Source organism: Taudactylus pleione, unplaced genomic scaffold (genome assembly GCF_031769625.1).
Source record: "Taudactylus pleione unplaced genomic scaffold, aTauple2 ptg000053l, whole genome shotgun sequence".
In the NCBI taxonomy this organism is placed as follows: domain Eukaryota; kingdom Metazoa; phylum Chordata; class Amphibia; order Anura; family Myobatrachidae; genus Taudactylus; species Taudactylus pleione.
The window spans coordinates 40229407-40243743 of record NW_028284455.1 but is presented as its reverse complement, the minus strand read 5'-3'; the positions used below and the strand labels follow the sequence as shown (position 1 = coordinate 40243743).

At 44.7% G+C, this 14337-nt stretch overlaps 1 protein-coding gene across 2 annotated transcripts in view; it reads left to right on the top strand.

The window, feature by feature from the left end:
• LOC148535387 (intraflagellar transport protein 70A) overlaps positions 1-14337 on the top strand; it is an 83668-nt gene that overhangs the window by 7638 nt on the left and 61693 nt on the right. For both annotated transcript variants that reach the window (XM_088463854.1, XM_088463847.1), the window contains exons 3-5: positions 3772-3981; positions 7440-7496; positions 9226-9361. In XM_088463854.1, the coding sequence (XP_088319980.1) occupies positions 3772-3981; positions 7440-7496; positions 9226-9361 (403 nt within the window). The remainder of the gene's footprint in view (positions 1-3771; positions 3982-7439; positions 7497-9225; positions 9362-14337) is intronic.

The following is a 14337-nucleotide window of genomic DNA, read 5'->3' as shown; positions in this document are numbered from 1 at the left end:
AATTACTGATATATACGCAATGTAATGTTTTTATGATTCCTGTAACACCAAATACAGTTATTTATTTTTCCTCCATAGGGGACACAAGCTCTACGCTGGGTATAGGCTGGTGGGTAGGAGTTTGGGCACCACATAGTTGACACTTGTGACCCATCAGCCCATGCTCACTCCCCCCTATATCCCGCCCCCAGCCACAGACAGTTATTTGTTGGTGCCTGCAGGAGCGGCATAGTATGGAACAGCTATATGTCAGAGTGGGCAGGTAAGCCGGTGCAGCAGGGGGACAGGTAAGGCAGCTCCCTGCTTGCAGGGAGCTGCGTTGTTGCGGCTATCATCGCCGGTCAGGGAGACATTGGCGGTGCTGGCTGTGGGGACCTAAATCCTTTCTGCATCCCCACTACACCACCAGGGTACCTGGGCAGCAGGGTACCGCAGTGTAGACGGCCACTTGCCTTGGGGTCCATGCCAGAAAGGGAAGGTAAGATCTCCCCGTTAGCTCATCCCCCGCCCTTGGGCGCTGTCCCTCATAAGTCATTCCGTGCCACGGTGACTAATCCTATCTCCCCTCCCTCAGAGACGATGGGCAGCCATTTTCACAGTGCCTTCTTCGGAGAGTGCACAGGCTCCTGGTCTCCCTGTATTCCTAGCCCTAAGCGGTCAGGTTATACTATATAGCTCCTTCCTCCCATCTTGGAGTTGGTTTGTTGAGTGCTTACTGCCTTTTCTATTGCTGCATTGAATGTACTTTGTGTATTCTCAGGTCTCTGCATAGCCCCACTTATTTCTTTATTTGTGGTTCATTGCTCTACCCCCCTTATTGGCACATCACCGTTCCTTGCTCTGATTTGTGGGGACCCTTAGATCTCTGTACTGTGTCTTCCAGGGGTAAAGCTCCCAGAAAGGTGGGTGCTTCTGTGCTGCGTAATTGTAGGACTTTTACTGCTGTGTTTTCTTCACAGGTTCCGGACCACGATGGTCTCTGTATCTGCTGTTTTATAACATCACAGCAGGAGGTTCCTTCAGCTTCACCTGCCAGTAAGGAACCTGCTTGAGCTTCCTTGCTTTCCCAGGTAATGTCGCAGTTAGTTGATAGGCTCACATCCCCTGGGTCTGCTCCCTCTGCTGGTATCCCTTCAGGCGCGGCCCATATCTTCAATGTGATGCCGTCTCCTTTGCAGCCTTTTGCTATAGAGCCTCCTTGGATGCATTCCTTTACGCAGTTAGTGCAGGGTTTAGCGCAAGTGTCAGAATCTTTCAAACAGATGCTGGACAGAGACCGCACTTCTAAGCGTAAGCCCTCTAGACGGGACAGCTCTACACCCTTGTATGATATTGATTCAGACTCTGAGGTTTCGTCAGACCATGAGAAAAATGTATCTGTAGCCTCTGGATGTTGAGACCTCTTATTTTCCAGAAGTCCTCAGGGAACACATTCAGGTCACAGTGAACCTTCTCCAGGACCACGATTGGAAGAAATCCTCTCTGATTCTGTCTCAGGAGATGTTGCATTTGGGGGGCCTTGCTGGACTCCAGGGTTCAGCGGGTGTTCCTCCCTGTAGGCAAAGTTCAGGACTTACAGACAAAAATGTGTTTATTTCTGCATCATCGCCGAGTGTCAATACACTCTTGCATGCAGATCCTGGGCTCCCTGGTCTCCACCTTCGACATGGTGAAATATGCCCAGTTTCATTCCCGGTCTCTCCAGCTAGTAATTTTGGCCCGGTGGAACAGATCCCATCTGCAGCTCAAGTCTCAGACGATTGTCTTTTCTCAGAAAGTGCATCACTCCCTCTTGTGGTGGCTCCAGGGGTCCCACCTGGTCAGCAGATGCCCCATCTGGATTCAGGATTTCCTCAGCCACTAGGATGTTCATTCGGGCAAATGGGCTCTACATCCAGACATCTTTCAACTCCTGGTTCTTTGCTGGGGCTTGCCGGACATCGACATGATGGTGTCTTGGCACAATCGGTAGCTTTCGAGGTACTGCTCACGCACCAGAGATCCGAGGATCTTTCTGGTGGATGCCTTAGCGGTATACCTTCCCGCTCTTGTACATCTTCCCTCCAATTTCTCTGATTCCGCGGGTTCTCCACAAGTTGAAATTGGAGGGCGGCACGGTGATCCTAGTGGCTCATGATTGGCCGCGAAGGGCTTGGTACGCGGATTTTCAGGGCCTCTTCGACGTCTTCCACTTTGACCAGATCTTCTGTATCAGGGTCCATGTTTCCATCCAGAACTGGCCAGTCTAGTTTTGACGGGGTGGCTCTTGAGACATCCGCCCTGAGAACTAAGGGGTTCTCCAGATTGGTCATTAACACTATGCTCAATGCCCGAAAGCCCTCTTCAGCTAGAATGGAGTACTTACTTTGGCTGATGTTCGACTAGGAATTTTAACCGCAGGTCATTTCGACTCTCTTGTTCTATCTTTTCTGCAGGCTGGGCTAGATTTGGGCTTCCGCCTTGCTTCACTGAAGGTGCAGGTTTCAGCCCTTTCTGTACTATTCCAGGAACAGATTGCACTGTTACCTGATGTTTGAACTTATCTACAGGGTGTCCTCCATGTACAGCCTCCATTTGGTGGCTCCATGGAATTTGTCTTTGGTTCTTAGGGCTCTTCAGTCTTCGCCTTTTGAGCCTTTAGACACAGTGGACATTCGTTGGCTTACCTGGAAGACTGTCTCCCTTCTTGCCGTAGCTTCTGCCCAGCTGAAGTCAGATTTGAGCGCATTGTCCTGTCGCTCTCTATTTATGATCTTTCACCAGGACAGGGCTGTCCTTCGAACATGATTCTGCTACCTTCCCAAAGTTGTTTCCAGGTTCCACATCAGTCAAGAGATTGTGGTCCCTACACCGGAAGAGGCTTCATTGGATGTCATGCAGGCCCTCCAGATTTATTTGGACAGGACAAAGGACCTTTGTAGGACAGATGCTCTTTTTGTCCTGTATGACTTTTACAAACAGGGCTGGCCAGCTACTAAACAGTCTTTGGCCAGATGGATCCGTTTGACTATCTGCCACGCTTATGCTGCTGCGGACCTTCCGTCCCCATCCATGGTGACTGCTCATTCTATCCAATCGGTGGGAACATTGTGGGCAGTGCGACGTGGTGTTTCTGTGGAGCAGCTGTGTAAAGAGGCAACCTGGTCCTCTGCCCATTCATTTCTGAAGTTCTATTCCTTTGACACCTTCGCCTTTCTTGATGCGGCTTTTGGGCGAAGAGTTCTCAGCGCAGCCCATGAGCATCCCCTCCCTTAGGGAATTAGCTTTGGGACATCCCAGCATAGAGCCTGATAAATCCTTTTCTTCAATTCCATACGGGACACAGGGCGCCCACCCTGACGCACCTGTCTTGCGGGACTTTGCTCTGCTTCTGGTTCTCCTATCCACATCTGTGTGCCAGTCTTCCTTCACCTGCTTCTAGCTCCTTGCCTTAGGCTTGCTAACTTAACTGAAGTGCCTGGGGCAGGGCATAGGGGGGAGCCTGGGCTGATGGGTAACAAGTGTTAGCTATGTGGTGCCCAGAATCCTATCCACCAACCTATATTCAGCGTAGAGCCTGCGGCCCCTATGGAATAAAAAAAAAAAGGATTTAACAGGTAAGCACATAAATCTCCTTTTTTTCGTTTAATATTCTGCCTATCAATTGCACTTTTGTGTGTCATTAATCTTCATATTTTAAAGAACATGCACATACTGCAGTAAAGTTAATTGCAGTTTTAATATAACATTGTTCTGTTCCAGATTCTAACTATGTGGCCTTTTGTGTTCTAGTCTAGAGCAGGCCTGTCTCTCCTGGGTTACTGCTATTTTCAGATGCAAGACTTTGTAAATGCTGCAGACTGCTATGAACAGCTAATGCAGATCAACCCTGAAGTGGACGACTACAAACTGTATTATGCTCAATCCCTATACAAGGCGTGCATGTACACAGAAGCCATGAAAGCAACATTTCTGTTGGATAACCCTGCATATCAGAGCAAGGTAAGGTTAACTGAAGTACCCAGGGGTAGACAACATTTTGCTATCAGTGTGCAGGATAAAGTTTAGTTAAACTCAGTATGCGATTCCTGCATCTTCCACATGATCATTATATGCCACCAGACCCCTCGACATGCCCTTGAAATGCCTACAGACCTGTCCACATGCCCCTTATATGAGTTCATGCTCTTCCGTATGCCCTTTCTATGCCATCAGACTCTTCCATATGTTCCTTATATGACATTGGATCCCTTTAAATGCCCCTTATTTGCCACCAAACCCCTCCACATGCCCCTTATGTGCAATACCATACTTTTCCACATGCCCCTTATATGCCATCAGACCCTCCAAAGCCCCTTGTATACCCTCAAACACCTACACATGCCCTTATATGTCATCATACCCCTCCACATTCAACTTTTATGCCATCAGACTTTTCAACATTCCCTTATACCATGAGTCCCCTCCAGATGCCCCTTTTGCCATCAGTGTCCTCAAATGCCCCAGTATTTGTCATTAAATCTCCCTCTATTGCCCCATATATGCCATCACACTCCTACACTTGCCCTTTATATGCCACCACATTCTTCCATATGCCCCCAATATGCTATATCACACTCCTCACCGTGCCCATTATAATCCTTATATGTCCATCAAAATTCCCCCCTTTTACCCTTGAGACTTGAGCCCATGCAGGGAGGTGAAACAGCACACTTTCTTCCTATGGAGGACACTGACTCTGGCCTCCCCGTGTTGTACAAAGGAGGTGGTCACGTGACCCGTCCTCTCGTCCTTCCCAACAAGCCATTGGTGCAATAACACAGCCCTGCTTCTGCTCACAGCCGGACCCAGCCAAATGTCATGCGTGCCAGGGACTGCCAACCCCTATACTACAAGAATGACAAGAAAAGAATACCATTGGGTATATTTCCTAAGTGCCAGCTTTTCAAGGCCGCCGTTTCTTAGCAGTTCTGGCCACGATTTAAACCAGGAATGTTTTGCATTATAATAGAATTCCTGTTTTAAATCCCAAAGTCAGAACTGCCAACAAGCGGCGTCTTTAAAATCTTCCGGTTAGTAAATGTACCGGCTGTAGTAGATATTACCGATGGCCGGCAGTTCAAATCCCGACAGTGGAGGCCCTGCAGGGTTGAAGATCCCGAACGTCAAAAGGTAAGTATTAACTAACACTATTCTTCCCCCTAACCCTCCTTTAGGGTTGCCTAACCTCCCCCCCAAGTGCCTAAACCCTTCCCCGCAGCCTAACCCTAAATCTCCCGGGGGGGTGCCTAACCCTAACCTCCCCCCGGGGGTGCCTAACCCTACGTCCCCTCCGGGAGCCCCTAACCTAACCCTACGTCCCCCCCTCCCCCCCGCATCTGTCCGCACCCGGCTTACCTTCGATCGGTAAGCCGGATGTCGTGCTCCCGGCGTAGGTCTAGGGATTTCGATGCCTGTCATTAGTACCTTGCCGGGGTTAGAAAGTGATTTAGACCGTCGGCTTCCTGACTACATCCCAAAGTACCCTATAAACTTGATTTGTATTGCATAATTGCAGCTCTAATATAGTTAGCTGTCTCCAGTGCTTTGAAAACTTTTGCATAAGACTCTAATTATGGCATAAAATTTGCTAAATATTTTAAAAGTGAAAGTAAAGACCTTAAAGGATATCTTATGCTGAATTCCCATGATAAAATCTATCTAGATATCTCTCTTCCGTGTATTGTAAAGCTGGCCACACATCTAAAGATTATCTGTCCAACCAGCCACCTAGTTGACTGGTTGGAATGAAAATCTGGTAACGTATGGGAGTAAATGATGATCAGCAATTTGCTCCTAAATGCCAGAAAACAGATGAAAATGGTTGTTCAGATAAGTTTGTTAAATGTTTGCTCTAAACAATTTGTTCCAACAACAGTTTTTGTCCATTTTCCGGCATTTGGGAGCAAATTGCTGATTGTCATTTGCTTTCATACCTTACCAGATTTTCATTCCAACCAATCAACTAGTTGGATGGTTGGACAGATAATCTTTAGGTGTGTGGCCAGCTTAAGTGTGGATAATGAATTCTCTCTAACATTGGGGTTGATCCTGAGTTGACCTCATGCCCATATGCCTAGCATAAGATATGAGTGAAACAGCATAGGCCGGATAAGGCTATTGCGAACAGATTTTAGACCTGTACAGATATGCATATTCAGTATATACTCCTGTCAGTGGCTGTACCAATTGCATGTGCCTGAAAGCTGGTGCAAATACAATCTGATGGTGATAGAGGTTGCCAGCATTAGCTAGCTGCTTCTGATTGATTGCGCATTCACCGCTGCTGATATGTGTTTACTACATTGCTTGTGCATATATTATACTGTTTTATGTGTGTATTTTAACAGGGTTATTTTTGTTTCATGCATGGGAATGTGAGTTTTAATTGATGTATCTAAGAGGTATTTTTACTTTAGTGTAATAGTAGATGCGCATTTTGTTATCAAAAAAGTGTTTACAAAACTGAGATTGAGGGGTATATTTACTAATGTACAGGTTTTTAGAAGTGGAAATGTTACCCATAGCAATCAATCATATTCTAGCTATTATCTTCTTAGAAGGTGCTAAATAAATGTTAAGTAGAATCTGATTGGTTGCTATGAGCAACATTTCCACTATAAAGTATGAATCGGAACGACAAATCGTGCAAAATACGTGCAAATCTTGAGTGTCCACTGACTGTAACGATACCGATGCGCTTACCCGTGGGTCATCCGTCGTATCTTCAGATCTTACCTACAGCAGGCAGGATCTGCCAATCTCGTACACGACGCACTGGAAATCGTTAAGGACGCCTGATAGATCGTTGGTCAGATTGGACACTTTTTAGCACCATATCGTGTCATGGAGTGCCGGGGAACTGCCGGGTAGAGTTCAAGGGAAATCGTTCACGATATTGCATAGTGAGCACATCGTCTAGTGTGTAGGCACCTTAAGGTTACGGCCCAGCATGTTGGTGTAAATATGTTATTTTTATGTGCGATTCAGCATCAGCTCCATTACCATCAGAATATATAAACATTTTTAGTTTTGTTGTTGTGAATGTAAATGTTCAATTAGTAAGTAGGGCCCCCTCTGAACTAATTTTATTTCTACTTTTCTATAAATATTTAGTACAATTAGAGTATAACTTATTTTGTACAGGGGTCCTTATGTCTGTTCTTAAATTATCAACTAGAAAAATGGACAGGTCACCACAGCCCACCCATGTCCTGTCCCCCAACATAAATGTGTCAGCGCTGGGTACTCCTCTGCTGGTCTATCCCATCTCTGTCGTAGCAATGTCTCAGGACAAAGCCAGTCTTGATAATTATATAGATAGGAAAACTTCAATGTTTATAATGGAACTTGAAAAATAATCAGTGAACTCATCTTAAATATATAAAATACATAGTTTTGATGCATGTTTTGGGTTCTAGATGCTGAAGTTACAAGCTTGCATCAAATATGGAGAAGAAGACCTGTCGGCAGCTAAGGTATGAAGTGAAAGTGCAAGTCCAAGTTGTCTGCATGATAAATTAGTATTAAAAACCCCATACACCAGAGACCGATCACCGTGATTCTGTGATGCAGAGATGCCGTGCTGCAGGATTGGTGCAACATGTTAGATTTCACTGATTTGCCGATCACGATCAAAATATGAGAATGAGAATTTCCCCGATCCTCCAACGGATCGCGGAACATCGTGGCCGCAGGTTGGCATTTCCGATCCCATTGCAGGATCGCGCAACCTGTCAATAGGTATTTGGGGGCCTTTAGACAGGTAGCTGTGATTTGTACTGTAAAGCCAGGTACACACTAGACAATATGTCGTCCGAATCGCGGATCGGAAGACCTATCGTCCACATCGGGCAGTCTGTAACCACCATGGCCCGTATTCAGTTTGGGAGCGAAAAGTCCGTGCTCCACATCGGAGCTTTTCCTGGGATAAAGTATCGGGCGCGTGCCCGCTTTATCCCCTGTATTCAATTTAAAATCAGCGAAAACGGGACCCGGCGAATTGGGATCTACGGGAAAAAAAATGGGAATTTTTGGGAAATAATTGTAGGACCCCCCCTAAAGATGTCCAGACATGGGGGATTACTATGGGTACCCCCATTTTTGCCTGCAAAAGAAAGTCGGGTTTTTAAATAGCCGCGGCAGGTGTTTTTTCCCGACTTTGAAGAAGTGATGCATACGTTTTTTTAAGTTGTCCCATCAAATTTGGTGTACATGAAAATGGGTGCTAGCATATTTTTAAGTCCCTAAAGTCATTTATTAAAAATTCTGCAATAGTGCACCTGCCGCTAATAGCCTATTCTAGAAAACACCTGCCGCATATTTGGAGAATACCCCTGAACCTATTTCCCTATTTATAAACACTGTTTCCACTTTTTTTTTTCACCCCAAATTTTTACTACATTTTTTTGGGGTGTGCCTATTTTTGACAGAGTTTATTTTTAAATGACATTCCCAGGGGTGCAGGCTATTTTTTTTAAGCCTGCACCCCTAAACCCCAATTCTGCACTTTTTTTCGCCATGTTAAAACATGGTGAAAACTTATCCCCCTTTTTTTTTTCAAAGAATTTTCGAACCTGCGAAAAGTCTTTGAAATTGAATACGGGGATAATTGAAATAGGCGAAAATTATGATTCCGACTTTTCGCAGTCTAATTGAATACCCCCCTTTGTCTCTGATGATGTGTGACGTCAGCATCATCGCCCAATATCTTCAGCGGGGGCCATGCTGCCGAATGTAACATGGCCCCAGCTGTTGCTCCCAGCATGCGCATTTGCCGATGCTGGCACCCCCGCCAGGACCCACCGTACGACACATAGGCTGGGTACACATCGTTAAGTGTGTACCCAGCATAACACTGTGACAACTGAAAACATTTTTGCTACTTATACTACATTATCTTTTGATTCTTTATTGTAAAATTGTTTGCATCAGAATTCACAGTGGAATGTCTTTAGTGGTACTTACTTTGGAAAATAGAATATAATTGAAAGTCAATGTTGCTGTTTTATTAGCTGTGCAAGGGTAAATCACAGTAGTGTGTTTCATCATAAAAACTAAAGTTTTAATAATGATGCTACATGTGCATCATGATTTTATTCCTTGTAACACAATGTATGAGCCTTTTCTTTATTATTCAAAAGTAACATTAGAGATGACTGCTTTTTTCTGTATGACATGATTTACAATTGTTATGCCACCTCTTAGAGTTTGGTTGAACAGATGCCTTCGGAGGATCCAGAAAGTGAGATAAATTTGGGATGTTTGCTGTATAAGGAAGGACAGTTTGAAGAGGCATGCAAGAAATTCCTTACTGCCATGCAGGTTGTAGGATATAAACAAGGTAAATAGAATAGTGTTTAATTAAATTTACTATTAGCATTGGTCTAGGGACTTTCCATAGATTGTCCTTCACTAACTGCTAAATCTCATGTTTGAACCGATTGTCACATGTATATAGCATGAATTTTGTCTTATTTAGTCTTAATAATCACTCAATACAAAGCTCCTATGCTGTTTCTCTTGAAAACTGTAACTATAACGGATTTATAAGTAAGAGTTGCTAAAATGGCAGGGCGCGGCGCCCCACTGAAACAACCTAGCGGGAACGCTATGTTCCCGCTAGACAGGGCACTAAGGTGTGGGTAGGGATGCTCTGCGCGCACCGAAGGCGCGTACGCTCCCAAAAAGGGGGAGTGATTGGCTGGGGAGGGGGCATGTCGTTGTGATGCCACCAATTCATAAGACTTGCCCAGCACTTACAGAGGTGCTGGGCTTCCACCAAGCTCTCCCCTCACTATGAATATGAACTATTCACCCAGCGCGCTCAGTAAAAGCAACTTTTACCACCCGCGGGACACTGCGGCCCATGGGTGGGGTTGGCACAGGGCAGGTTATTGTAGCTGGGCTGTTTTGCAACTTTAAAATTGGACAGGATGCGGTGCCCCTCTAAAGCAGCCTAACGAGAATACTAGTTGCAATAAAAGCAAATCAGTTATATTGCTAATATGTTTCTAAATGTGCTATTTGTTCAGTATATAAAGGCACAGCAGTTTGCATACATATATCTAGACCATGTGGTCTCATTAGCCTTCTGTATACTACCAAGTGGTAATTCAATTATTAATCATATTTTAATATTCTTTTATAAATATAGCTAATACTCTAACAGCTATAATTTATTGAATTATAATATGTTAACTTGTAACCCAAAGTAAATTAATGAAATCAAAATATATTATTAATGCACAATATAATACCAAAAGTTGCAAAACTGATTAAATCTGTGTCATTGGAAAAAAAAAGTTCAGACCCCCTAGTGTGGACTATTATGCAAGTGCAGTGCAGTGCTTTTTTAAGGGAAAAATGTATGACAAAGTTGCATCACATATTATATAGGTATGTATGCATAGTTTATATAGCACCATTTGTCCACATCTCTTTGCATGGTTACAGAATACAGACAAGGGAATTAGTACAAATTACATAGTTTGATAATAGTGGGGTCAAACAAAACTCCAAGCACAGTAGATAATTCTTGCTGCAGCAATTTGAATGGATTGTTGGTGGGCATGATGTGATGCAAGGAGACCAGATAAAATGAGATTATAGTAGTCAGTATGTGACATAATTATGGCATGCAGTAATATTTATGGGTTGTAAGACGAAAAAAAGGAGCATATTGTCAATCTTTGCCCACAATGGACTTTGAGAAAAGGATTTAACATAAGTACAAAAATCCAATTTTTTCAAGCATTCAATTCGGAGACACTGGTTAAAGTAGGAATGTCCTAAGCTCTTAAGGTGCATACACATGTAACGATTTTGTATCCAACTATTTTCTTGTAGATTCTCCCTTGAAAAAGTGAACGATTTTTGAAGTGTAGTGAACGATTTTTACAACGATGAACGAAAACTGTTGCTTCCCTTAATGAAAATGGTTATGTTGGAAAGTCTGAAATGGACAATGAACGATAACTACAAACGGGAGGACGCTTGAACGATTGACGTTAACGACAAATCGTTGAAAAAATCGTTCCGTGCGTATGCACCTTAAGACTATGTTTAGAATTAGCAGTGCCCAGCATCTTAGTGTTATGGATGTACCCAGTAAACCGGAATCCACAGAAAGTTTTACCTGGAGTAATGGCAGCAGGCAAGGTAGGGGTTAATAGCTGAAGCAAATGGGTGCAGGTGTGTGCTAGAGTCCGCTGCAGTAAACTAGCTGGAAGATCAGAAGTCTAGTAATTAATCTGTACAGGTGGACATGCACAGAAACAGTCAGGATGCAGATCTGGATTGTAGCAGGCCAACTTTTCAAGATGCAGGCTGGAACAATGCCAAAGCAGCAATGCAGGATTTGGACTTGGTTGTGGCAGGCCAGCTACTCAGGATGCAGGTGTGAATAATGTTGTACATGAACTTGGTTGTGGCAGGCCAGCTACTCAGGATGCATGTGTGAATAATGTTGTACCTGCAATGTTGAATATGGCCTTGATTGTGGCAGGCCAGCTATTCAGGATGCAGGTGGGAGTTTGTAACAGAACCAGTACTTGATATTGTTGAGCTGATGGCGGATGCAGGTTAAAATTTGTAGCAGAACTTGTACTTGATATAGATGAACTTGGCAGGATGAATCCACAGGTACACATAGGGACTAGACACAAATTGGAGGTGACACAAAAGGTAAGCTGGAGGGTCTTGGCAAGGCACAGATACGTAGCTGGGATGAACACGGGAACAGGGCAGAATCCCGCAGGACACAGGAGTTGGACTGGCAGGGACAGGACACGGACCCCCAGACCCCCAAACTCAACGGCGTCCAGCGCCATTATGGTCCAGTCCCAGATGAAGAATGGGTGGCCTCTCAGCAACCGTAGATCCACCCTTGGGAACAGTCTGAAGAGCTGGCTCAACAGTTGCTGATGAAATTAGTTATATCTGGAGTGCCCTCCAATGAAACTATACAAATTGCTCCATCTCAAAAGTGGAGACCATCTTCCTGTAACTGTCTTGACCAGGTGAACCAACAAATGCCTGCAATCTAACAGGGACTCTAACATTATTTGAATTTTGTTATCCAGAAAGAACACCACTGCTGATGGGTGTTGAACAGAATGCCCAGAAAGCTCATCTGCTCTGGTGGAGTTAGGTTGAATTTCTTATATTAAGAATCCAACCATGATATTCAATGGTCTTGGCTGTCTCCAGAACAAGAGCCTTCAGTAAGCCCTGGGAATCTCCTTTGATAAGCAGATCATCCAGGTAAAGCATGATGATCACCCCTCTGGATCTAAGAACGGCAACCGTCACTGCTGTGATCTTTATGAACATCCCTGGTGCTATTGACGGGCCGAAGAGGAGACACTCCAGATTTAGAACATGCAAGTGCATGTCGATGATTTCCCCAATTTACGATGCCTCAACTAGTTGTCTGTGGTGGAATTAAACAAACCACTGGTACTAGAAAAATAGGAACAGAGAACTGACCCCTCTTGGTCTAACTCCTTGCTTATTAGGCTGAAAGGTGTAAAACCTAGGAACCTTGCGTCCAGGGGCATTAACAGGCGGAAAAGAACTCTTATCACCTGTGGCCAGAGAAATTATCTTACCCAGTTAGCGATCAAACAGAGCCTTCCCAGAATAAGGAAGTCCACTTGAATAGCACCGATTTTCAAACTACAAAACCAGTATTCCGGTTCTGGTATTCTGTAGATTCTGGCATGGGGCCCAAGGTATTAACTGAGGAGTGCAGGAAACGGGGAGGCTTCAAGATACCACGACTCATAGGTAAAACAGGTACTGGCAGACTAGAGACATTAGGAATCACGGACCAGAACAATGCAAGGATACTAGAATTGGAACAGGAACCCAAACCACCGGGCAGCCACTCTCCTAATGGTCCAAAGACTAATCAGGCCAGAGAACTACTCCAGTGACAAGAAGAACCTGAACTCAAAACAGTATAGTACTGAAAGTCTGGACCTGGGAACCAAGCCAGGAATCGGAGTCTTATGTAACCAGGGAAGAACTAATGAAGCTATATCCCTGGTACAGCTCTTACGCAAGACCTGGACTACAATCCGGAAGGGGAACTCGGGATAGAGAGACACTACAGGCACACACAGTACTGAACACCTTGATGCTAAAAGACTGTGACCCGATCATGCCCTCTAGACCTGGAACCCCAGCGCTGACTGTCAGCCCAAGACAAGAGCACACAGTACAGGATAACCAAAATAGTCAACCTAGATTATGCAGTAACCCACTATAGCCACAGAGCGTAGTGATACTCGCACAACGCAGAGTGGAATCCACGCAGGTGATAAGATGTGTGGCAACATCAGATGGTATGCACCGCAGTTACACTGGCAGAGCTGGAGTTGGAAGCGGTCTGTGTGCAGTGTGGGAGCCGCAGCGCTGAGAGATGGTACACAGCGGTAGATGGAATGCAGACAACAGCAAGCGGTTTGTGCAGCGTGGAAGCTGCGGCACTGAGATGGTATACAGCGGTGATGGTAAACAGTCCCGGTGGTTATCTGTATGCGGCGTGGAAGCCGCAGCGCTGAGAGACAAACAGTGATGGTACAAGTGGGTAATGGTGGAGTTTCTGCAAGGAGTATCCACAGAAGAAAGCTCTGGAGACACTGAGCCTGGAACAATGTTCAGGCAATGAGTCTTTCCTAGGCCTGAAACTACAGTATATAGGGAGTGGTAACAGGTGATTGGTCAGGCTGACCAGGTGAGCAGCCAGGTGAGCGGTAATCACTGGGATTGTCTGTTGGAGGCTTTAGACACAACAATGAATTAATGTTTAGCCCTGTATGGGCGGCTAAGACCACGATTCGTTATAACCTGAGGGCAGTGGCAATAAAGTGTGTGCTTAAGACAGCCAAGTCCCTGAAAGCCTACAGAAGTTTACAGGGGAAAGAGCTTCACCATTTGCTAGTAAATTTAAAGTGCCCATTGCTCCTGTCGCTCATGGCACTCTATACCACATTGTTTTTAGTGTCCCCCAATTGGATGTTAGCGAAATCTAATAAGATTTTGTGATTGTTAGAAAGGGGGTAGTAGAAAAAAGAGACAAGTCAAGTATGACACCAAGACAGCAACCTGGGAAACTGACTCAGTGGAGGTGTCAGCAACTTTAACTGCAAGGACAGATTAGGGATGAAGATTAGAACCTATTTTTGGTGATTTTTGTTTGTACCTCAGGTGTATTTTCTTCTACTGAAAAATAGATTGTCATCAGCATAAAGGTTATAGTGTATAAAGGGAATATAGTATAGGCCCTAGCACTGATCCCTGAGTTATATTGAG